General features: G+C 43.6%; 1 protein-coding gene across 1 annotated transcript in view; it reads left to right on the top strand.

Moving 5' to 3' along the window:
* LOC115191316 (oocyte zinc finger protein XlCOF29-like) overlaps positions 1-23811 on the top strand; it is a 27987-nt gene extending 4176 nt beyond the window's left edge. Inside the window, exons 2-5 of the mRNA XM_029749191.1 lie at positions 15917-16089; positions 21697-21861; positions 22211-22322; positions 22560-23811. Coding sequence (XP_029605051.1) covers positions 15917-16089; positions 21697-21861; positions 22211-22322; positions 22560-23476 — 1367 coding nt within the window. The 3' untranslated portion in view covers positions 23477-23811. The remainder of the gene's footprint in view (positions 1-15916; positions 16090-21696; positions 21862-22210; positions 22323-22559) is intronic.
* Positions 23812-26295: the final 2484 nt, after the last annotated feature.

The raw sequence follows: 26295 nt of genomic DNA, 5'->3' as shown, positions 1-26295 counted from the left end.
CCATTCAGCCACGAGCATTAGTGAGGTCGGGTACTGATTAGAGGTAGACCGGTTATGATTTTTCAACGCCGATACCGATTATTGGAGGACCAAAAAAAGCCGATACCGATTAATCTGCCAATTTTTTAAAATACAAAATGTATAAATATTTTTTATTTATTAGTAATAATGACAATTACAACAATACTGAATGAACAATGAACAATTTTATTTTAACTTAATATAATATATACAGTTGAAGTCGGAAGTTTACATACACCTTAGCCAAATAAATTTTTTCACAATTCCTGACATTTAATCCAAGTAAAAATTCCTTGTCTTAGGTCAGTTAGGATCACCACTTTATTTTAAGAATGTGAAATGTCAGAAGCTTCCCACAATAAGTTGGGTGAATTTTGGCCTATTCCTCCTGACAGAGATGTTGTAACTGAGTCTGGTTTGTAGGCCTCCTTGCTCACAAGGAGGTCTGCTCACAAATTGTATATAGGCTTGAGGTCGGTGCTTTGTGATGGCCTCTCCAATATCTTGACTTTGTTTGTCCTTAAGCCATTTTGCCACAACTTTGGAAGTATGCTTGGGGTCATTGTCCATTTGGAAGACCCATTTGCGACCAAGCTTTAACTTCCGGACTGATGTCTTGAGCTGTTGCTTCAATATATCCACATAATTTTCTTTCGTCATGATGCCATCTATTTTGCAAGGTACACCAGTCCCTCCTGCAGCAAAGCACCCCCAAAACATGATGCTGCCACCCCCGTGCTTCACGGTTGGGTTGGTGTTCTTCGGCTTGCAAGCCTCCCCCCTTTTCCTCCAAACATAACGATGGGTATTATGGCCAAACAGTTCTATTTTTGTTTCATCAGACCAGAGTACATTTCTCCAAAAAGTACGATCTTTGTCCCCATGTGCAGTTGCAAACCGTAGTCTGGCTTTTTTATGGCGGTTTTGGAGCAGTGGCTTCTTCCTTGTTGAGCGGCCTTTTAGGTTATGTCGATATAGGACTTGTTTTACTGTGGACATAGATACTTTTGTACCGGTGTCCTCCAGCATCTTCACAAGGTCCTTTGCTATTGTTCTGGGATTGATTTGCACTTTTCGCACCAAGGTTCGTTCATATCTAGGAGACAGTACGCGTCTCCTTCCTGAGCGGTATGATGGCTGTGTGGTCCCATGGTGTTTATACTTGCGTACCATTGATTTTACAGATGAACATGGTACCTTCAGTCCTCAGAACATATGAAAGCTTGTGGCTCAATATTCCCAGTTCTTCAATATTCCCAGTTAAGAAGTTTTAGGTTGTAGTTATTATAGGAATTATTACGTGTCGACTATTTCTCTCTATATCATTTGTATTTCATATACTTTTGACTATTGGATGTTCTAATAGGCACTTTAGTATTGCCAGCCTAATCTCAGGAGTTGATAGGCTTGAAGTCATAAACAGAGCTGTGATCAAGCATTGCTAAGAGTTGCTGGCAAACGCAGTAAAGTTTGAATGAATGATTATGAGCCTGCTGCTGCCTACCACCGCTCAGTCAGACTGCTCTATCAAATATCAGATCATCGACTTAATTATAATATAATAAACACAGAAATACGAGCCTTTGGTCATTAATATGGTCAAATCCGGAAACTATCATTTCGAAAACAAAATGTTTATTCTTTCAGTGAAATACGGAACCGTTCCGTATTTTATCAAACGGGTGGCAACCCTAAGTCTAAATATTGCTGTTACATTGCACAACCTTCAATGTTAATGTCATAATTATGTAAAATTCTGGCAAATTAGTTCGCAACGAGCCAGGCAGCCCAAACTGTTGCATATACCCTGACTCTGCGTGCAATGAACGCAAGAGAAGTGACACAATTTCCCTAGTTGATATTCCCTGCTAACATGAATTTCTTTTAACTAAATATGCAGGTTTAAAAAAATATACTTCTGTGTAATGATTTTAAGAAAGGCATTGATGTTTATGGTTAGGTACATTCGTGCAAAGATTGTGCTTTTGTTAAATCATCCCCCGTTTGGCGAAGTAGGCTGTGATTCGATGATAAATTAACAGGCACCACATTGATTATATGCAACGCAGGACAAGCTAGTTAACCTAGTAATATCATCAACCATGTGTCGTTAACTAGTGATTATGTGAAGATTGATAGTTTTTTTCGAAGATACGTTTAATGCTAGCTAGCAACTTACCTTGGCTCCTTGCTGCACTCGCGTAACAGGTGGTCAGCCTGCCACGCAGTTTCCTCGTGGAATGCAATGTAATCGGCCGTAATTGGCGTCCAAAAATGCCGATTACCGATTTGTTATAAAAACTTGAAATCGGCCCTAATTAATCGGCCATGCCGAAGAGCAACAATAAAATAATAATAGCGAGGCTATATACAGGGGGGACCGGTACAGAGTCAATGTGTGGGGGCTAGGGTTGCAAAGGGTCGGTAAATATCTAGAACTTTTCCAGAATTTTTCCATGGAATTTGGGGAATTTTGCTTAAATTCATCAAAAGAGTTAGCTTATAACAGTGAACCTTTTTTTGTGGGATACACATAAGGCAATTCTAGGTCTTGTGGCATATTTTGGTTAAACTTTCACCAATTCAATGGAATTGCAACCCTCTGCATGCCCAGTGCATTCTTCAATCACATGTGCAGTGCACTCTTCCATCACATGTACAGCTGATTCTCAAGATCTTGCACACTAATGAGACGCTATTGAGGCCACATTACTACACTGTCTGAGCCAAGGACTACATGCTTTCTGGTACGTTTTGATTACAATACTGGGTGGGATGAATATATTTTATATGACATACATTATTTTTTGTTAACTAGTAAATAGTAGCCTACAGCAAAGTGTTTAAATCATTTCTAACTTGTTAACAATTTCTGCTAGTTAGTTTTTGCTACCATGTGGGTTGCTTGAGCCTGCTAACTGAGTGTTAATTCGCCTCTTTCTATACATGTTTCATTTCAAAACATTTATCTTACAAAGGAGTTGTTTAATCTAACTGCTTAACTATTTATCTCTACATGGATTTTTTTTTTTTAATTTAAAAATCTTTCCAGGAAAATGCCTTGGGCACTATCTGATGTGTAGAGACATTTCACTGCAACTAATGTAGAAGGAAAAGCTGTGTACATTTGCAAATACTGTGCCAAATCATATGTGAAGAATGTAACAAAGATGCAGAATCATCTGGCCAAGTGCATAAAGTTCCCTCAGCACTCACAACAAGCAACCTCTGACAAAAGTCCCTCTACTTCTATTCAAGGTGAAAATGATGAATCAGACACCTTATCGATAGCAACAGCTCATGGTCCTCCTGGAATCAGAAGTTTTTTTGATTCAATGGAGAAACGTAGTCGGAGAGATGCTGATGAATGTCTCACTCGAGCTGTGTATGCAACTGGTTCACCTCTGATGCTCACAGGCAATGTGTATTGGAAGAGATTTCTGAATGTTCGTTGCCCAGCATACACCCCTCCAACCAGAAATGCTTTATCTACTCATTTTGTGGATGCAGAGTTCAACAGAGTTCAAGTGAAGGTCAAGCAAATCATAGAGAAAGCAGACTGTATTGCAATCATCTCTGATGGGTGGTCGAATGTTCGTGGGCAAGGAATAATCAACTACATCATCTCCACCCCTCAACCAGTATTCTATAAGAGCACAGACACAAGCGACAACAGACACACCGGTCTCTACATTGCGGATGAGCTGAAGGCAGTCATCAATGACCTTGGACCACAGAAGGTATTTGCACTGGTGACAGACAATGCTGCGAACATGAAGGCTGCTTGGTGTAAAGTGGAGGAGTCCTACCCTCACATCATACCCATTGGCTGTGCTGCTCATGCATTGAATCTGCTCCTCAAGGACATCATGGCACTGAAAACAATGGATACACTCTACAAGAGAGCCAAGGAAATGGTTAGGTAGCAGCAATCTACCTCACCAAACAAAGTGAGAAGAATAAGGGCACCACATTGAAGCTTCCCAGCAACACCTGTTGGGGTGGTGTTGTCATCATGTTTGACAGTCTCCTGGAGGGGAAGGAGTCTCTCCAAGAAATGGCCATATCACAGTCTGCCGATATGGACAGCCCCATCAAGAGGATCCTCCCGGATGATGTATTTTGGGAGAGCGTGGTAAGCAGCCTGAAACTCCTGAAACCTATAGCAGTAGCCATTGCACTGATTGAGGGAGACAATGCCATCCTGTCTGATGTTCAGACTCTGCTTGCAGATGTAAGAGAAGAAATCCATACTGCCCTGCCCACTTCACTGTTGCTCCAAGCAGAGGAAACTGCAGTTCTGAAATACATCAAAAAGCGTGAAGACTTCTGCCTGAAGCCCATACACGCTGTAGCGTACATGTTGGACCCCAAGTATGCTGGCAAGAACATCCTGTCTGGTGCAGATACCACCATGGCCCAGATGAGGGCAAGGTTCTTGGCAGTCTGGCGAAGTACACTTCCAAGTAAGAGCTTTGGGATGGAGATGCAATTTGGCAGTCCTGCCAACATATCTCATCAGCCATCTGGTGGAAGGAATTTTGTGGATCTGACGCTCTTTCCCCTGTTACCTCCATCATCCTCCAAATCCCATCAACATCAGCCACCTCAGAGCCCAACTGGTCCTTGTTTGGGAACACACACACCAAAGCACGCAACAGGTTGTCCAATACAAGGGTTGAAAAATTGTTGGCCATCCGGGCAAATTTTAGGCTTTTTGAGCCTGACAACGAGCCATCCTCAACAAGGTTGAAAAGTGACAGTGAAGATGAGGCCTCAGTCTGATGTTCAAGAGGTGAACATTGAGGAAGTCCAGGGAGAAGACATGGAAGCCTGAGAGGAAGACAACCAAAGCTTTAGTTTCTAGTCTATCATTTTACAGATGTATGTTGAAAATGTTTTTGGGAGATGCGATGGATCATTGGGGATCATTCAATATTTCCTTTCTTTTGTTGTTCAGTGAAATCATCCCATGTGAAGAGTCAACTCATTTAATTAAAGTTCAATTCATAACTAAATTGTATTTTTTTATTTCTATTTGAAGGATTTAATCATTTGTAATTATGTCTACATATGATAAGGTAAAAGGTTTATGTTTCTGTCTCCATATGATATGGTAAACATAGCCAATGCAAAAAAAAACCATTTAAATGGTATTCATTTTCATATATTTTTGTTAATTCCCACGGAAAGTTTCCACCTCTGAATATTCCCCAAAATGTGCAAGAGTCTTATGACTTGGGGGTAGCAGCTGTTAAGAAGACTTTTGGACATAGACTTGGCGCTCCGGTACCGCTTGTCATGCGGTAGCAGAGGGAATAGTCTATGACTAGGGTTGCTGGAGACTTTGGCAATTTTTAGGGCCTTCCTTTGACACCGCCTGGTATAGAGGTCCTGGCCCCAGTGATGTACTGGCAGGAAGTTTGGCCTGTGTGATGTACTGGGCCGTATGTACTACCGTCTGTAGTGCCTTGCAGTCGGAGGCTGAGCAGTTGCCATACCAGGCGGTGATGCAACCAGGCAGGATGATGCAGCTAAAACTTTTTGAGGATCTGAGGACCCATGCCAAAATATTTTCAGTCGCCTGAGGGGGAATAGACATTGTCGTGCCCTCTTCACGACTGTCTTGGTGTGTTTGGACCATGATAGTTCGTTGGTGGTGTGGACACCAAGGAACTTGAAGCTCTCAACCTGCTCCACTACATTGAATGCTGTAGCGTTAAGATTTCCCTTCAATGGAAACTATGGGGCCTAGCCCGAACCATGAAAAACAGCCCCAGACCATTATTCCTCCTCCACCAAATTTTACTTTTGGCACTATGCATTCTGGCAGGTAGCATGTTCCTGGCATCCGCCAACCCAGATTCTTCCGTCGGACTGCCATATGGTGAAGCGTGATTCATCACTCCAGAGAACGTGTTTCCACTGCTCCAGAGTCCAAAGGCTGCGAGCTTTACACCACTCCAGCAGGCCTGATTCACACAGTCTCCTCTGAACAGTTGATATTGAGATGTGTCTCTTACTTGAACCCGCAAAACACCAGTCTCAAAGTCAACAGGGAAGATCCGACTCCGGGATGCTGGCCTTCTAGGCAGAGTTCCTCTGTCCAGTGTCTGTTCTTTTCTTTTTATTGGCCAGTCTGAGATATGGCTTTTTCTTTGCAGCTCTGCCTAGAAGGCCAGCATCCCGGAGTCGCCTCTTCACTGTTGACGTGGAGACTGGTGTTTTGCGGGTACTATTTAATGAAGCTGCCAGTTGAGGACATGTGAAGCGTCTGTTTCTCAAACTAGACACTCATTTATTTGTCCTCTTGCTCAGTTGTGAACCGGGGCCTCCCACTCCTCTTTCTATTCTGATTAGAGCCTGTTTGCGCTGTTCTGTGAAGGGAGTAGTACATAGCGTTTTATGAGATCTTCAGTTTTTTGGCAATATCTCGCATGGAATAGCCTTAATTTCTCAGAACAAGAATAGAAGGAATCATGGCTCCGGAGGAGATGGGCACCGTTTTATGGTCTCCTAACCAATTGTGCAATTATGTGTTTTTTTTTTGCGATATTTGTAAATTATTTTGTACATAATGTTTCTGCAACCGTATCTTACGGCAGAAAAGAGCTTCTAGATATCAGGACAGCGATCACCCACCTCGGATTAGACAAAGATTTTTTTCAACAACAACATCAACAGCAGCAAGCAGGACTCACACGATATTCTCCAAACACCCCACAGGGCAGACATCCCAATTATTCGCAAAAGGAAGCGACGCAGTGGAAGAAGAGCCGGATGCCTCATCGGACCTGCAGAAGGCAACTAGGAAAGCTGCCGTTACGTCAATATTACTCGCCAACGTGCAATCATTGGACAATAAACTAGACGAGGTACAATCACGAATATTCTACCAACGGGACATCAAAAACAGTAATATTCTATGTTTCACGGAATCGTGGCTGAATGACGACATGGGTATTCAGCTAGCGGGATACATGCTGCACCGGCAGGATAGAACAGCACACTCCGGTAAGACGGGGGGGGTGGGGGGGGGGTCTGTGCATATTTGTAAACAATAGCTGTTGCACGGAATCTAAGGAAGTCTCTAGATTTTGCTCGCCTGAAGTAGTATATTGTGATAAATTGCAGGCTACACTACTTGCCTAAAGAGTTCTCAGCTATACTTTCGTGGATGTTTATTTACCACCACAGACAGATGCCGGCACTAAGACCGCACTCAGCCAGCTGTATAAGGAAATAAGCAAACAGGAAACCACTCACCCAGAGGTGGCGCTCCTAGTGACCGAAGACTTTAATGCAGGGCAATTTAAATCAGTTCTACCAAATCTCTATCAACATGTTAAATGTGCAACCAGAGGGAAAAAAATTCTAGATCACCTGTACTCCACACACAGAGACGTGTACAAAGCTCTCCCTCGCCCTCCATTTGGTAAATCCGACCACAACTCTATCCTCCTGATTCCTGCTTACAAGTAAAAATTAAAGCAGGAAGCACCAGTGACTTGGTCTATAAAAAAATGGTCAGATGAAGCAGATGCTAAACTACAGGACTGTTTTGCTATCACAGACTGGAACATGTTCCGGGATTCTTCCGATGACATTGAGGAATACACCACATCAGTCACTGGCTTTATCAATAAGTGCATTGAGGACGTCGTCCCCACTGTGACTGTACATACATACATACCCCAACCAGAAGCCATGGATTACAGGCAACATTCGCACTGAGCTAAAGGGTAGAGCTGCCGCTTCAAGGTGCGGGACTCTAACCCGGAAGCTTACAAGAAATCCCGCAATGCCCTGCAACGAACCATCAAACAGGCAAAGCGTCAATAGAGGGCTATGATTGAATCATACTACACCGGCTCCGACGCTCGTCGGATGTGGCAGGGCTTGCAAACTATTACAGACTACAAAGGGAAGCACAGCCACGAGCTGCCCAGTGACACGAGCTAACATTCACAAGGCTGCGGGGCCAGATGGATTACCAGGACGTGTGCTCCGGGCATGTGCTGACCAACTGGCAGGTGTCTTCACTGACATTTTCAACATGTCTGAGTCTGTAATACCAACATGCTTCAAGCAGACCACCATAGTCCCTGTGCCCAAGAACACAAAGGCAACCTGCCTAAATGACTACAGACTCGTAGCACTCACGTCTGTAGCCATGAAGTGCTTTGAAAGTCTGGTAATGGCTCACATCAACACCATTATCCCAGAAACCCTAGACCCACTCCAATTTGCATACCGCCCAAACAGATCCACAGATGATGCATTCTCTATTGCACTCCACACTGCCCTTTCCCACCTGGACAAAAGGAACACCTATGTAAGAATGCTGTTCATTGACTACAGCTCAGCGTTCAACACCATAGTACCCTCAAAGCTCATCACTAAGCTAAGGACCCTGGGACTAAACACCTCCCTCTGCAACTGGATCCTGGACTTCCTGACGGGCCGCCCCAAGGTGGTGAGGGTAGGTAGCAACACATCTGCCACGCTGATCCTCAACACTGGAGCTCCCCAGGGGTGCGTGCTCAGTTCCCTCCTGTACTCCCTGTTCACCCACAACTGCATGGCCAGGCACGACTCCAACACCATCATTAAGTTTGCTGACGACACAACAGTGGTAGGCCTGATCACCGACAACGACGAGACAGCCTATAGGGAGGAGGTCAGAGACCTGGTCGGGTGATGCCAGAAAAACAACCTATCCCTCAACGTAACCAAGACTAAGGTGATGATTGTGGACTACAGGAAAAGGACCACCGAGCACGTCCCCATTCTCATCGACGGGTCTGTAGTGGAGCAGGTTGAGAGCTTCAAACTCCTTGGTGTCCACATCAACAACAAATTAGAAAAGTCCAAACACACCAAGACAGTCGTGAAGAGGGCACGACAAAGCCAATTCCCCCTCGGGAAACTAAAAAGATTTGGCATGGGTCCTGAGATCCTCAAGAGGTTCTACAGCTGCAACATCGAGAGCATCCTGACCGGTTGCATCACTGCCTGGTACGGCAATTGCTCGGCCTCCGACCGCAAGGCACTTCAGAGGGTAGTGCGTACGGCCCAGTACATCACTAGGGCAAAGCTGCCTGCCATCCAGGACCTCTGCACCAGGTGGTGTCAGAGGAAGGCCCTGAAAATTGTCAAAGACCCCAGCCACCCCAGTCATAGACTGTTCTCTCTACTACCGCATGGCAAGCGGTACCGGAGTGCCAAGTCTAGAACAAAAAGGCTTCTCAACAGTTTTTAGCCATAAGCCATAAGACTCCTGAACAGGTAACCAAATGGTTACCCGGACTATTTGCATTGTGTGCCCCCCCCCCCCAACCCCTCTTTTACGCTGCTGCTACTCTCTGTTTATCTTATATGCATAGTCACTTTAAATTCATGTACATACTACCTCAATTGGCCCGACCAACCAGTGCTCCCGCACATTGGCTAACTGGGCTATCTGCATTGTGTCCCACCACCCGCCAACCCCTCTTTTTACGCTACTGCTACTCTCTGTTCATCATATATGCATAGTCACTTTAACCATACCCAAATGTACATACTACCTCAATAAGCCTGACTAACCGGTGTCTATAATATAGCCTTGCTACTCTTATTTTTCAAATGTCTTTTTACTGTTGTTTTATTTCTTTACTTACCTACACGCATACTTTTTTTTTTCGCACTATTGGTTAGAGCCTGTAAGTAAGCATTTCACTGTAAGGTCTACACCTGTTGTATTCGGCACATGTGACAAATAAACTTTGATTTGATTTGAGACTAACGAGTTTCAGAACAAAGTTCTTTGTTTCTGGCCATTTTCAGCCTGTAATCGAACCCACATGCTGATGCTCCAGATACTCAACTAGTCTAAAGATGGCCAGTTTTATTGCTTCTTTAATAAGCACAACAGTTTTCAACTGTGCTTACAATTGCAAAAGTGTTTTCTAATGATCAATTGGCCTTTTTAAAATTATAGACTTTGATTAGCTAACACACCGTGCCATTGGAACACAGTAGTGATGGTTGCTGATAATGGGCCTCTGTACGCCTATGTAGATATTCCCTAAAAAACTGCTGTTTCTAGTTACAATAGTAATTTACAACACTAACAATGTCTACGCTGTATATCTGATCAATTTGATGTTATTTTAATGGACAAAAAATGTGCTTTTCTTTCAAAAACAAGGACATTTCGAAGTGACCCCAAACTTTTGAACGGTAGTGTATATTTTATATTCTTCAAAGTAGCCACCCTTTGCCTTGTTGGCAGCTTTGTATACTCTTGGCATTCTCTCAACCAGCTTCACCTGCAATGATGTTCCAACCGTCTTGAAGGAGGTTCCACATATGCTGAGCACTTGTTGGCTGCTTTTCCTTCACTCTGAGGTCCAACTCGTCCCAAACCATCTCATTTGGGTTGAAGTCAGGTGATTGTGGAGGCCAGGTCATCTGATGCAGCACTCCATCACTCTCCTTCTTGATCAAATACCCCTTACACAGCCTGGAGGTGTGTTGGGTCATTGTCCTGTTGAAAAACAAATGATAGTCCCACTAAGCACAAACCAGATGGGATGGTGTATCGCTGCAGAATGCTGTGGTAGCCATGCTGGTTAAGTGTGCCTTGAATTCTAAATAAATCACTGACAGTGTCACCAGCAAAGCACCCCTACACCATCACATGCGGAGGCATCCGTTCACCAACTCTGCGTCTCACAAAGACACAGCGGTCAAATTTGGACTCATCAGACCAAAGGACAGATTTCCACCGGTATAATGTCCATTGCCATTGTTTGGGCCAAGTGTTTCTTGGCCCAAACAAGTCTCTTCTTATTATTGGTGTCCTTTTAGTAGTGGTTTCTTTGTAGCAATTCGACCACGAAGGCCTGACTCACACAGTGTCCTCTGAACAGTTGATATTGAGATGTGTCTCTTACTTGAACTCTGAAGGATTTATTTGGGCTGCAATTTCTGAGGCTGGTAACTAATGAACTTATCCTCTGCAGCACAGGTAATTCTGGGTCTTCCTTACCTGTAGAAGTCCTAATGAGAGCCAGTTCCATCATAGCGCTTGATGGTTTTTGCAACTGCACAAAGTGCTTAATTTTCCAGATTGACTTACCTTCGTGTCTTAAAGTAATGATGGACTGTTGTTTCTCATTGCTTATTTGAGCTGTTATTACAATAATATGGACTTAGCCCTATTTGGTAAAAGACCATCTTCTGTATACCACCCCTACCTTGTCACAGCACAACTGATTGGCTCAAATACATTAAGAAGGAAAGAAATTCAACAAATTCACTTAACAAGACCCATCTGTTAACTGAAATGCATTCTAGGTGACTACTTCATGAAGCTTATTGAGAGAATGCCAAGAGTGTGCAAAGCTGTCGTCAATGCAAAGGGTGGCTATTTGAAGAATCTCAAATATAAAATATATTTTGATTTGTTTAACATTTCTTTGGTTACTACATGATTCCATATGTGTTATTTCATAGTTTTGATGTCTTCACTATTATTCTACAATGTAGAAAATAGTACAAATAAAGAAAAACCCTTGAATGAGTAGGTGTGTTCAAACTTTTGACTGGCACTGTATAGAATGCCCATGATTTTGTACCAAGATGTTCGACAAGCAGGTGTCCACATACTTTTGGTCAGGTAGTGTATCTTGCACAAAGACCATATATAATATTCAAGGTTGAGGAGTAACGGATCACATGTAAACCATTACATGTAACGGATTACAAAAATACTAATTGTAGCCTAATCCATTACATTACCAGCTAGAATATTGTAATCAGATTACAGATTCCTTTTGAAAAACTAGATGATTACATTGAGGATTCCTTAAAAATTCTGAAAATATGTTTTGCGCAAAATTTATTTGAGACCTTTCTGTTTTCTCAATAGATAGTTTTCCGTCCAATTGGTGGCAGATTTTCATGCGACTATTCTAAAATCTGCATAAAGAAGGCATTTTACCACCAGGGGTGTTTCCACCAAACAGACTCGTTTCACACAAAAATCAGTGCATGATGACGCATTTTTCGCTTAAGTTTCAATACACCGAATAAAAATATAATGTTCAATGTGTTTCCATCCCATTTTCAACTCTACCGATAGTTTTTTCACAAACTGTTGCGTTAAATAGCAAATGTACTCTGGTCTTGGCACTTGCGCTCAAGCCGTCAGCTTGCAAATACAGTCTGCTCAAACTCACACACTTTTGATAGACAGCTGCAGATTATTGAAATATCTAAGTATATCACCAACAAAATGTAAACAATAGGCCTATAGCAAATGCAGCATATGGCATACATTTTTCACATGCAAATAGCACTTTTCGGTACTGCTCAAAGCATGCAATTCTAAGAGCAGCATTTATTTTTCATCTCGAATCAATTATGAGCCCAATCAGTCCTCCCTGACAACAAAATCATAAACAACAGAGTAGGCTAATAAATCCTTTGTCTTACCTGAGTATAATCCCAAAACAATTTGGCTAATCTAATATTTCCATAATTCCAAGTCCTATTCTTAAAGATCAAGGGGTATTGAATGAATTGTAATGACTGGAAATTTGACAGAATTTGGTTTTGAATGTAAAGATCTAGTCTAATTGTATTATTATTATGTAGGAGAGAGCAATGTGTTAGAAGCCTACCTAACCAACCCATAAAGTAAAATACAACATCCATTTATGGCCAGCAATGTAAACTCTAACATTGATTTATCCTGCAATAGATGTCATTCAATTTGTAATATTCATTTTTGTCTTCTTCTAATGCCTCTTAAGGGGAAAGTAATCAGATTACGTTACTGAGTTTGGGTAATCCAAAAGTTACGTTACTATTGCAATTTTGGACAGGTAACTAGTACTGGATTACATTTTGAAAGTAACCTACCCAACCCTGAATATTCTAACCAGATGCGTGAGACTTTTGGATGCAGATTGCAGAATAATCTGTCACCCAGGTCAGTCAGCTCCATGAAGAAACATTCATAGGTTGTTGTAACCACAGCAATATATTTTTGGGTTGTTTTGATTATTGCTGGAACAGTCACCAACATTATATTTGGTTGTGATCTTTGTACAATATCTATTTTGGATGTAGCAGTTGTTAGCTAGAATGCTAACACTCATTCACATAGGCTGTAGCAAAGTTAGCCAAAGAGCCATTTTACTGGTGTGACGACCCTCCCACTCTGTCTGCTGTATTTTCTCTCTTTGCTCTTGTTCCTTATTAGGATGCCAGTGGGCGGAGTTGGAAGGGTCGTCAGCTACATGGAAAACACCTGGGCTCGGGTGTGTCCCAGGATAAAGAGACCTCTTCCACAGTCATTGGGAGACTCTCTCCACGCAGACACCTTGTTGTTTTTGGTTGTGCTAGTTATGGTATCGAATAAATATATATTTTTGATACTCCTTGTCTCCACGTTGTCTCCCTTTTGTTGCAAACCCTGAGCCAGTTTGTAACAAGTGGGAGCTCATCCGGGATCTTGAACTTGTGTTTGGGAGAAAACGTGGAGGTATGTTAAAATGAGGTGCTTTGTTTGTTTGAGTTTGGTGCTCAGTACTGGTTGCCTTTGGTTGTTTGGTTTGTGTGCTGTGTTGGAGAGGGTACATTGGTTAGTTTCCAGGCCCCTGCCCAGCCTGGAAACGCTTGTTCTACTCGCTGTTGGGACATTGGTCTGAGGTGAGTGCAATCGGCTGTGTACCTCGGTGGGAGATTTGGATAGGGTAGTAAAACTTACTACCCGGAGCTATAGCCTTTTTCCCCTGATAGGCTTAGCGACGTGTTTCATTTTTGGAATATGTTGGGCATTGTTAATGTTTGTTATTTTTGTGTGGTGTCTGTGGACTGAGCAGTGGTCTCGGGGGCACATCCGTGGCTTGGTGGAATCTACCAGCGTGCTGGGGGGTTACTTCTTTGCCAGCGGGCTACAGTGCATGCATACATACCCACTACAAATCTGCATGAAGACTAGGGTTGACTTATTGTAGGTTTTGGGGAAGCTCCATATCTCGTCTCTTTTCTGTGGTGCCCGGTGTGATTGTATTTTCTCTTGTTGTGGTCTGGTGTGCTCAGCATGAATCGTTGGAGTGACTATGAACCGTTGGAGTGACTATGAACCGTTGGAGTGACTATGAACCGTTGGAGTGACTATGAACCGTTGGAGTGACTATGAACCGTTGGAGTGACTATGAACCGTTGGAGTGACTATGAACCGTTGGAGTGACTATGAACCGTTGGAGTGACTATGAACCGTTGAGGAGTGACTATGAACCGTTGGGAGATACGGTCTCTTGTGTGCCCTGTTCCTGAGTTATGTGACTGACCATTGGTTGGTTTTGTCATGTTCTAACTTTCCTGTCTGTTCCCTCCTGGTCTTGTGTTCTCCTTTCCTCTTAAACGTTGCTTCCTGTGCGCAAAGGTTGCTGAGGTTTGGGGAGAAGGAGGTTGGCTGGGGCAAGTGGAAGGTGAACATGTAACCTCTCGTAAATTTGGGACGCAGAGGCCTGTGTCAATTTGGGACGCAGAGGCCTGTGTCAATTTGGGACGCAGAGGCCTGTGTCAATTTGGGACGCAGAGGCCTGTGTCAATTTGGGACGCAGAGGCCTGTGTCAATTTGGGACGCAGAGGCCTGTGTCAATTTGGGACGCAGAGGCCTGTGTCAATTTGGGACGCAGAGGCCTGTGTCAATTTGGGACGCAGAGGCCTGTGTCAATTTGGGACGCAGAGGCCTGTGTCAATTTGGGACGCAGAGGCCTGTGTCAATTTGGGACGCAGAGGCCTGTGTCAATTTGGGACGCAGAGGCCGGTGTCAATTTGGGACGCAGAGGCCGGTGTCAATTTGGGACGCAGAGGCCGGTGTCAATTTGGGACGCAGAGGCCGGTGTCAATTTGGGACGCAGAGGCCGGTGTCAATTTGGGACGCAGAGGCCGGTGTCAATTTGGGACGCAGAGGCCGGTGTCAATTTGGGACGCAGAGGCCGGTGTCAATTTGGGACGCAGAGGCCGGTGTCAATTTGGGACGCAGAGACTGGTACGTTGTTCCGGGGCCCTTGTTGGTCCCCGGTTTTATGGGGGGGTTGTGACGACCCTCCCACTCTGTCTGCTGTATTTTCTCTCTTTGCTCTTGTTCCTTATTAGGATGCCAGTGGGCGGAGTTGGAAGGGTCGTCAGCTACATGGAAAACACCTGGGCTCGGGTGTGTCCCAGGATAAAGAGACCTCTTCCACAGTCATTGGGAGACTCTCTCCATGCAGACACCTTGTTTTTGGTTGTGCAATCTAATAAATATATATTTTTGATACTCCTTGTCTCCACGTTGTCTCCCTTTTGTTGCGAACTCTGAGCCGGTTCGTAACACTGGGCCAAGTTTAAGTGTTTTTTAAAAAGTATTATGCAGTTGATTTGCGATGACACAAAGCAGGACATTCATATGAGCCTTAAAATACAATTATACTCCAAAATTAGTTTGAAATACATTCATAAGAAGCATGTAAATAGATTTTTGGGGGGGCGGAGTTCTATGATAACTCCCCGTGTTCTGCAACCAAATTGCGTGTTGCCCTCGTGCAGCAATGTTTGGAAACACAAAAAGGGGTCTATACCTTTGAGCAGACAACAGCTAACCTGGAACCTCAACCCAGCACATGATAGAGGTCCAGGGTAATATTGTTGCAAGTACTTTGTAAAATGTGGTCTATTTTATTATTTTATTATTATTATTTTGTCCCCCAGAAAGGCTCCACTTTTTGTCCCCGAGAAAGGCTCACTTTCTTACATGTACATCTGCAATAGGGGAGCTTGTGAAACTTCCCAAGGATATTGTTATCCAATTGTACTCATGTACCGGTAATAACCTCTCTTCTTGTGTCAGTCTGCAGATGCAAGGCTACAGGTTCTGGGGTCAAGCTGGAGAGATCTGAAGTGGAGGAGGACCTACGGCACAGCAGAGACATCCAGACTGGAAAGGCTGGAGCGACCCCTGTAGCCACAGAGGGACCCACCACCACCCCAGTGCAGCCCAGAACCCGACGGAGCATGACGGAGGTCAGTGGATCGCCGTCCTCAAGTCAGAGACAGACACACAAGGCTTTAACTGTAACACACAGGCTTTTACACAGGATCTGACCACAGATCAGACCCAGAAAGACTGGGTCTGGGGAGACTAGGCTGTCCTCCTGGTATATCACCAGAGCCAGAGGACGGTCCATAACCATGGTGATGGTGACACGTTAGATGATCTGTCTTGTTCTTACGCCACAGAGATGGACCCTGGCAACATGCCCTTGGGTTTAGAGACACAGACTGATCTGTCTAGAGGGGACTGGAACCGGTACAGTAGTAGTGTATACTCTGAAGGGTGCCTAGCTAAGAAAGGGGAGGGCTGTACCCAGTGTCACATGTGCTTCGTTGAAGCTGGCACCCTGAAGAAGCACAGGGAAGAAACGCTACAGCTGCCCCCCACTGTGAGAAGTGGTTCTGCCACCAGCTATCACGCCTGCTCCCACTCCCTCTCTCTGGTGCTTGAGGGCGCCAGGAGGCCATCATTACGCACACCTGTCACCATCGTAACGCACACCAGCGCTTCTTTGGACTCACCTGGACTCCATTACTTTGTTGATTGCCCCTCATATCTGTCTGTTCCTCGGGTTTGATCCCCGTGTCAGAATTATTGTCGTTATGTTTCCCTTGTCCAGATGCTGTCCTTGTTTGTTTCATTTCATTTTTTTTATTAAATGTTCACTCCCTGTACTTGCTTCTCGTCTCCCAGCGTCTGTCCTTACAGAATGCTGACCCCAATATTGGAAGCATCAGGGAGTTTTGTTTTTTTGTTTTGGTTGGTGACGTCGGGTCCGGCTGCCGATGGAACCGGGGGTGCCTCCGATGGCTCGTCAGGCTTCCACGCCTTAGCTGGCTCGAGAGGTTTCTACGCCTCAACTTGCTCGTCGGACTCAGCCGGCCCGTCGGGCTCGCCCAGGTGGGATGCCGGGTGGCACCCCTAGAGGGGGGTATACTGTCACACCCGCTCCCGCTCCCCCTCTCTGGCGCTCAAGGGCGCCCGGCGGCCCATCATTACGCACACCTGTCACCATCGTTATGTGCACCAGCACTTCTTTGGACTGACCTGGACTCCATTACTTTGTTGATTGCCCCTCCTATATCTGTCTTCCTCGGTTTGATCCCTGAATCAGCATTATTGTCGTTATGTTTCCCCTGTCCAGACACTGTCCTTGTTTGTTTCATGTCGGTTATTTTATTAAATGTTCACTCCCTGTACTTGCTTCTCGTCTCCCAGCGTCTGTCCTTACACCAGCACCATCTGCAGAGGCACCTGAAGGTCCACACAGGAGTGAGGTTTTTCGCCTGTACACTAAGGTAATGGAAAATAAGTCTGGCAACACAGCAGATTGGCAAACATACAGTAAATTGACAAATCACGTAACTAAACAAAAAGAAGAAGAAACTATACAATGGAAATAAGAAATGATTTAAAGAATTATAATAAAAACCTCTGGAGTACTTCAATAAAATTCTAGGCATTAAAGCTAACTCGGCTCCATCCTTCATTGAGGCTGATGGCTCATTCATAACAAAACCCTTTGATATTGCCAACCACTTTAATAACTTTTTTGTTGACAAGATTAGCAAACTTAGGCATGACATGCAAACAAGAAATGCTGAGCCTCCATATTCATACATAACAGACCAAATTATGAAAGACAAGCACTGTAGCTTTGAATTCCCGCAATGTTTGTGTGGAAGAGGTAAAAAAAAAATTGTCATCTAAAAATAAGGACAAACCACCTGGAACTGACAACCTGGATGGTAAATTACTCAGGTTTGTTGCAGAATATATTGCGACTCCTATTTGCCAGATCTTCAATCTAAGCCTAGAATACGGAGTGTGCCCTCAGGCCTGGAGGGAGGCAAAGGTCATTTTGCTGCCCAAAAATAGCAAAGCACCTTCGACCAAATACAATGTTATTTTACAGAAAACAATCTAGCAACAGACTTTCAGCATGCTAATAGGGAAGGGCACTCAACATACTCGGCACTGACACACATGACTGATCATTGGTTGGAAGAAATTGTTAAGAAGATTGTGGGAGTTGTTTTGTTAGACTTCAGTGCGGCCTTTGATATCATTGATCATAACATATTGCTGAAAAAAATGTAGGTGTTATTAACATCCTCTGCCTTATCATTGATGGACAGTTACCTATCCAATAGAACACAGAGGGTTTTATTTAATGGAAGGCTGTCTAATGCAAATTTGTTTGAGTGTGGTGTACCGCAGGGCAGCCGGCTTGGACCATTTATTGTTTTCTGTGTTTACTAATGACCTTCCACTGACTTTGAATAAAGCCTGTGTGTCCATGTACCCTGACGACTCAACAGTATACGCTTTGGCTGCAACAGTAAAATAAACAACTGACACCCTTAATATAGAGCTCCAGTCAGTTTTAGAATGGGTAACTAGCAATAGTCTGGGGCTAAATATCTCAACAACTAAAAGCATCATTTCTGGGAAAAATCACTGGCTCAACCCTAAACCTCATCTTGATCTATTATTGAATGTGGCTATTGAGCAAGTAAAATGGGAAGGTGTTACTCTGCTTTCTTGATATCTCAGTCAACCAGACAGGTCCTACAGGTCCAGGTTTTGTCGCACATAGACTACTGTCAAATCTGTCCTGTTGTGTGGTCTGGTGCAGCAAAGAAGAACATAGGCAAATTGCAGTTGGTCCTAAACAGAGCAGCAGGTATTGCACTTAGTTGCACACAGAGGGCGAATGTCAATGACATGTATGTCCATCTCTCCTGGCTCAAAGTTGAGGAGAGATTGACTGCATCACTATTGGTCTTTGTGCTAGGTGTTGATGTGTTGAAGGTACCGAACTGTCTGTTCAAGCAGTTGGCACACAGTACGGACACTTATCGGTATCACACAAGACATGCAACCGGAGGTCTCTTCACAGTCCCCAGGTCCAGAACAGAGTCTGGGAAACACACAGTATCAGGACTAAACTCTCTGCCAACCCAGGTAACTCAAGATAGTGATAAAAAAAAATGAAAAGTTCAACAGTGACTGTGAAGAAACACACAGACAATTTTATGCATTTTGTATTGTATTATGTATGTGATATGTGGTTGGAATGCGACTGTGATATGTGGTTGTCTCTCCTGACTATCTTAAGATGAATACACCAGCTGTGGGTCACTCTGGATGGGAGCATCTGCTGAATGGCTCAATTGTAATGTAAATGTATTGCTATGTATGTACATTGAACAAAAATATAAACACAACATGTAGTGTTGGCCTCATGTTTCATGAGCTGAAATAAAAGATCCCCAAAATGTTCCATACGCACAAAAAGCTTATTTCTCTAAAATGTTCTGCACAAATTTGCTTACATCCCTGTTAGTGAGCATTTCTCCTTTGCCAAGATAATCCATCCATCTGACAGGTGTAGCATATCAAGAATCTGATGAAACAGCATGATCATTACACAGATGCCCCTTGTGCTAGGGACAATAAAAGGACACTCAAAAATGTGCAGTTTGCCACACAACACAATGCCACAGATGTCTCAAGAGAGCTTGCAATTTGCATGTTGACTGCAGGAGTGTCCACCAGAGCTGTTGCCATATAATTGAATGTTCATTTCTTTACCATAAGCCACCTCCAACATCGTTTTAGAGAATTTGGCTGTACGTCCAACTGGCCTCACAACCGCAGACCACGTGTATGGCGTCGTGTGGGCTAGCGGTTTGCTGTTGGGAACAGAGTGCCCCATGGTGGCGGTGGAGTTATGGTATGAGCAGGCATAAACTATGGACAACAAACACAATTGCATTTTATCAATGGCAATTTGAATGCACAAGAATACAGTAACAAACTTTTGAGGCCAATTGCGAGGCCCATTGTTTTAAGGTATCAGTGACCAGCAGATGCATATCTGTATTCCCAGTCATGTAAAATCCATAGATTAGGATCTAATGAATTTATTTAAATTGACTGATTTAACTTATATTTGTTCAGTATATATTTATGTATTTTATTTGTTGTGCTGTTTCCTGCTTGGACCCCACGAAGAGTAGCCACTGCCTTGGCAGCAGCTCATTGAGGATCCTAATAAAATACGAAATACAAAAAAGTCAACAGCAGTAGTGGGTCCATTTCTGCAACAACTAAGAGTGTTGAAGCTCAGACATTGTGTGATATGTAAGGCATATATAAGCCTAAAAAGTCTGTTACATATTGTGTTTGTACTGTGTAGGATATATGATGTTCACAAATACCCATTTCATTACTTCCGTTCAACTACTTAATGTTTTTCCAAAGATGCTTTTAATGAGAAAATGAATGTAGTTTATCAAGTTCATGCAGAATTGTAGTTGAGACATGTATTCAAAACTTGTTAATGTTTAATAAACACAAAATGGGACTTTTCATTCTAAGACTTCCAGAACACTCTCTTTAGTATACATCACATCTGATCTCACCCTATTCTGCATACACTCGACAACAGTTACCTTTATAATCAATATACACTTACTAAATATACCTACACATACTCACACACTAACAAACACCTACTGTACACATCAAAATAGTTTAGTCAGGTTTGTCTGATGATGACTTTTGACTTATCAAAGCTGACATATTTACCCACAACATATTTAAAAGGTGTACAAAACATTAGGAACACCTTCCTAATATAGAGTTTCACCCCCTTTTGCCCTAAGAACAGCCTCAATTTGTAGGGGTATGGACTCTACAAGGCATCTACAAGCATTCCACAGGGATGGTGGCCCATGTTGACTCTAATGCTTCCCACAGTTATGTCAAGTTGGCTGGATGTCCTTTGGGTGGGGGACCATTCTGTTGAGCGTGAAAAACCCAGAAGCGTTGCAGTTCTTGACACACTCAAACTGGTGCGCTTGGCACCTACTACCATACCCCTTTCAAAGGCACTTACATATTTTGTCTTGTCCATTCACCCTCTGAATGGCACACATACACTATCCACGTCTCAATTGTCTAATTTCTTTAATCTTCATCTACACTGATTGAAGTGGATTTAACAAGTGACATCAATAAGGGATCACAGCTTTCACCTGGTCAGTCTATGTCATGGAAAGAGCAGGTGTTCCTAATGTTTTGTACACTCAGTGTATGTCCACCATGATGGGTTTAACAGCAACAGTAAACATGTCTAGACAGGAGAGGTGCTTGTTCAAACTTTAGAACTTCAGTTGATCGCCCTCTTGGTGCCAGTCAGTGTAATTTTGTAAATGCTAGGGCCCGGTTTCCCAAAATGGTGCTAACGATGAACTTAGCCTTAAGGTGCTTTTGGGAAACTGGGCCCAGATCTCTATGGCAAGATGTTTCATTAACCCAACTTTAGTCAAAATCGGGCCAGTGGTGTCTGAGATATTGCGTGTGACTAACGTACGTACAGAGACAGTTCCATGGTCCCCTCTCTGATTTCATTGTGGGGGACAATGAAGTCATTCTGTAACTACAGTATAGGACTCAAACGTAGTGGGGATGGGTAAACAATCCATGTTGAAAGTGTGTTTATTATCTGTGTGTACATACCGGAGGGAGTGTATGTCTGTATAATCTGTATCACCTATCTCTTCCAGGAGGAGGAGGGTCCAGAGGTGCTGTTGGTGAAGGAGGAGGGGTGTGAGGACGGTCTGGGGAGCCCTGAGGGGAACATGGTCATGGAGGACAACCAAACTACACCTCCTCCTGAACCCACAGAGGAACCAGCTGAGCAGCACAGGACCGCATACAGTCTCACTGAGGTGAGCCCACTGTGAACTACTGTCTGAATGGTATTATGTCAGGAGTGCTGATCTATGATCAGTTTAGCCTTTTAGACCATAATGATTAAGGCTATGCAGACAGGTGGGGACCTACTTCTACTCTGATACTCTTTGTGGATACAGGCCCAGGTCTTGATTAATTGTGTCTGAAGTGTGGGACCATGCCTTTGAATTATCAAATCATTAGAGTGTTAAGTAATCAATTCAACTAAGACGTTTGCATAGTACTCATAGCAATCCCTCATTGCCCAATCAGAAGATGCTCCATAACAGGGTGCTCATATCAGATCTCTTGATCCAACATCCTCTCACTCTGTATCTCTTACAGTCAGTAGATATGGAGGATGGGAAGCCTGATCTGCTGTTAGTCAAAGAGGAGACAATAGAAGACGGATCAGAGAGCATTGACCTGCTGAGTGGACTAAAGATGGGGGAGCAAGGTAAGAGAGAATTACATATAGCCTAGATACAGTAATAGATCTTCAATGGGAATAGTGATGCACCTGGCTATTATTTGTTTCATTTTCTTCATTCATAAAATTAAATCAATTCAACTTATGTTTACATACAAAAACACACATTATATTGTATGAACTTGACCAGGTAATTGATTTTAAAAAAAACTTGAGTTTTCTCTGCCAACTTTGTGAAGGCTGTTTTCTATCCTCTTTCTGTAGGTGGTTGGCTGGAGGCTAACAGAGAAGACTGGGCAGCTATCTTGGATTCCCACAACCAGGAAGGTTCAGCCAAGGGGCCTGGGGACAACATCACTGAGCAGGCAAGGACCAGAGGCGACATAGTGGAAGTCAGTGGATGGGACAGCGTCCTCAACTCTGGGCTGGGGAACAGCACTGTTAACCAAAAACAGACAGTCGCACACAAAACAACATCCGAACTTAGTCTCCATAATAACAGAATGGCTGTCCCTATTTGGCAGGCGAGAACAGACACAGACTCGGCTAGCGATGCTCCGTCCTGCTCCTATAGTTGTGATTCAGAGACACTGATGGTGCCTCAGGTTAACCCCCTAACAGAGGCTGCCTTCAGCCTGCCTTCTATAGGATCTATTAACTGGAACATGGACCCTGCAACAACACAGACACTCCCTGGCCTTCGTCCTCCTCACACTCTCCTAATGTTAAATCAGACCTCAGACAATGCCAGTGCCTCAACACTAAATGGCTACACAAGCCCATTGACAAATGACAGTAGTAGAGACGGAATCAGTAAAGGTGGCAGCTCCAAAGAGAAGCGCTTCCTGTGCTCATTCTGCGGGAAAGCCTTGAGTTTCCCCAAACAGGTGGAGATCCACCAGAGGATACACACGGGGGAGAAACCATTCAGCTGCCAACTGTGCCGGGCCAGTTTCTCCGACTCGTCTAACCTGAAGAGGCACCAGAGGGTCCACACAGGGGAGAAACCCTACAGCTGCCCCCAGTGTGAGAATAAGTTTTCCTGCCAGGACCAGCTGAAGATGCACCTGAAGGTCCACACGGGAGAGAGGCCATTCGCCTGTATGCACTGTGTGAAGAGGTTCTCAGAGAGGAGCTACCTCAGGATACACCAGCAGAAAATGCACATGACCCATGTATAGAGTATAGTGACATGTAATGTAGTATTAGTTAGTTTGTTAATTCTGTTGGTGTTGGATGTATATGGAACTGGATGAGGTGAACTGAGGAAAGAATTAGTAGATATATGGTGATGTGTCATATTCGTGAATGTAGGTGGCAGGGAAGTCAGGCGCAGGAGAAACCAAGTTGGTTAAATATGGAGTATTTAATAAAAAACAAACTCCATAACCAAAGTACAAAATAAACTGGGTAAAGAATACCCGTCGCACACCGAAACACAAATCCACGTAACATAACATAAAAACAATCACCGACAAGGACATGAGGGGAAACAGAGGGTTAAATACACAAGTAATTAATGGGATTGGAAACAGGCGTGATGGAAGGCAAGACAAAACCAATGGATAATGAAAAACTGATCAATGATGGCTAGAAGACCGGTGACGTCGACCGCCGAGCACCACCTGTGCAAGGAGGGGCATCGACTTCGGCAGAAGTCTTGACATGATGATGGTTGGTGTGATGGTGTCTGTAAAAATGATTCACTGATGAAAAAGGACAACCTTGTCCTGTTGTTTGAATTTTATAATGAGGAAATGTTTACTTGACATGAAGTAGTGAAGCTGTGTGTAATGTAATGTTAAACCTTTTCCAAAGTATTCTAAAATGTATTTGATCAAAGTGAGAGTGCCAGATTTACAGAAAAGGTCAAGTTTTACCATGGTGAGAAAACAATTTCTACTTGTCGCGTATTGTTTTGTGCAAAAAAGTACTGTATTTCACGTTGTGAGTGTATTTCTGTATTTCTGTGCTGACTGACTTGGGGTTTTTTTTCATTCAGGGACTGAGTTTCCCTTATCTCAGTCGAACCAAAACATTATACTTAATTCTTGAATCAACACAGCCATTTTTTATAGTAAACACCAATGGCTCCATATTGTTAGGTACTTATCACAGTGTTAGAGATGGGCTTGACTGTGGTTCACATTTTATAATGTCATGTTTCTTTGTGTTCAGCAGAGTTTCTTATATAAACGTTTCGTGCTTTTCTGAGACTCAGATTTTTTACTTCGAAATGTTACCAAACAAAAACCCTTGATTTCAAAGTTCAACAAATTATGCAACTCTATGCCCAATGACTAATTTTAAAGCAGTCTTTTTAATTAAGTATCATCACTTTATGTCTAATAATTCACTGGGTGTTTATTTCTTTAATAGAACACCAAATTATATATTGTTTTAGTTATTTCCCTGGGCCTCCTTGGGCCACTGAAATGCTCAGTCTGATCGTGTGGGCATTAGGAAACAAATTTGAATATGAAATTATATATTTACATACACAGCCCTGATTGGCTGATAGCAGGGGTCTAGATAACTTCCACAGGTGTGCAGGCTACTTTGTCTTGTCATCAAAACAAAAGTAATCTTAATATCATTGTTGTACAGTTTCCAATAGGTCACCAGAAAATGCAGGACCAGAACATACTGGACCATCCAGACCTATACCCTGTCTGCCGTGTACTGTAGATATGTGGTAGTGGTGGAGTAGGGGCCTGAGGGCATACAGTGTGTTATGAAATCTGTGAATGTGTTGTAATGTTTTTAAAATTGTATAAACTGCCTTTATTTTGCTGGACCCCAGGGATCCATAGTAAATAAAACAATTAATTGCAGAATGCAATGATTATCTACAGGGCAGACTATATGGTATAATCTTCAATATCATCAATAAGGCATAGATTCAATCAAATCAAGCGTTAATCGGCGATACCAGATGTTTTTGTGGTGTCGGAGGTGGAACTGCGTTGGAGCCGTCAAATTGGTGAGCAGCTGCTCTTGTGATTATTGTCACGAAGCCACACCCGCCCCCTCGCATTTGCCTACACTTTCTTGTTTTGAAGTATGTTGAAATAATTACATTAAAATTTAAAAATCATTCAACTAAATAATGAGGATCTCTATCATCCTAAAGGAGGTGTAGATTATACACTGCTCAAAAAAATAAAGGGAACACTTAAACAACACAATGTAACTCCAAGTCAATCACACTTCTGTGAAATCAAACAGTCCACTTAGGAAGCAACACTGATTGACAATACATTTCACATGCTGTTGTGCAAATGGAATAGACAACAGGTGGAAATTATAGGCAATTAGCAAGACACCCCCAATAAAGGAGTGGTTCTGCAGGTGGTGACCACAGACAACTTCTCAGTTCCTATGCTTCCTGGCTGATGTTTTGGTCACTTTTGAATGCTGGCGGTGCTTTCACTGTAGTGGTAGCATAAGACGGAGTCTACAACCCACACAAGTGGCTCAGGTAGTGCAGCTCATCCAGGATGGCACATCAATGCGAGCTGTGGCAAGAAGGTTTGCTGTGTCTGTCAGCGTAGTGTCCAGAGCATGGAGGCGCTACCAGGAGACAGGCCAGTACATCAGGAGACGTGGAGGAGGCCGTAGGAGGGCAACAACCCAGCAGCAGGACCGCTACCTCCACCTTTGTGCAAGGAGGAGCAGGAGGAGCACTGCCAGAGCCCTGCAAAATGACCTCCAGCAGGCCACAAATGTGCATGTGTCTGCTCAAACGGTCAGAAACAGACTCCATGAGGGTGGTATGAGGGCCCGACGTCCACAGGTGGGGGTTTTGCTTACAGCCCAACACCGTGCAGGACGTTTGGCATTTGCCAGAGAACACCAAGATTGGCACATTCGCCACTGGCGCCCTGTGCTCTTCACAGATGAAAGCAGGTTCACACTGAGCATGTGACAGACGTGACAGAGTCTGGAGACGCCGTGGAGAACGTTCTGCTGCCTGCAACATCCTCCAGCATGACCGGTT

The sequence above is a fragment of the Salmo trutta genome, chromosome 4 (assembly GCF_901001165.1).
Source record: "Salmo trutta chromosome 4, fSalTru1.1, whole genome shotgun sequence".
In the NCBI taxonomy this organism is placed as follows: Eukaryota; Metazoa; Chordata; class Actinopteri; order Salmoniformes; family Salmonidae; genus Salmo; species Salmo trutta.
This window is presented reverse-complemented; position numbering and strand designations above follow the sequence as displayed.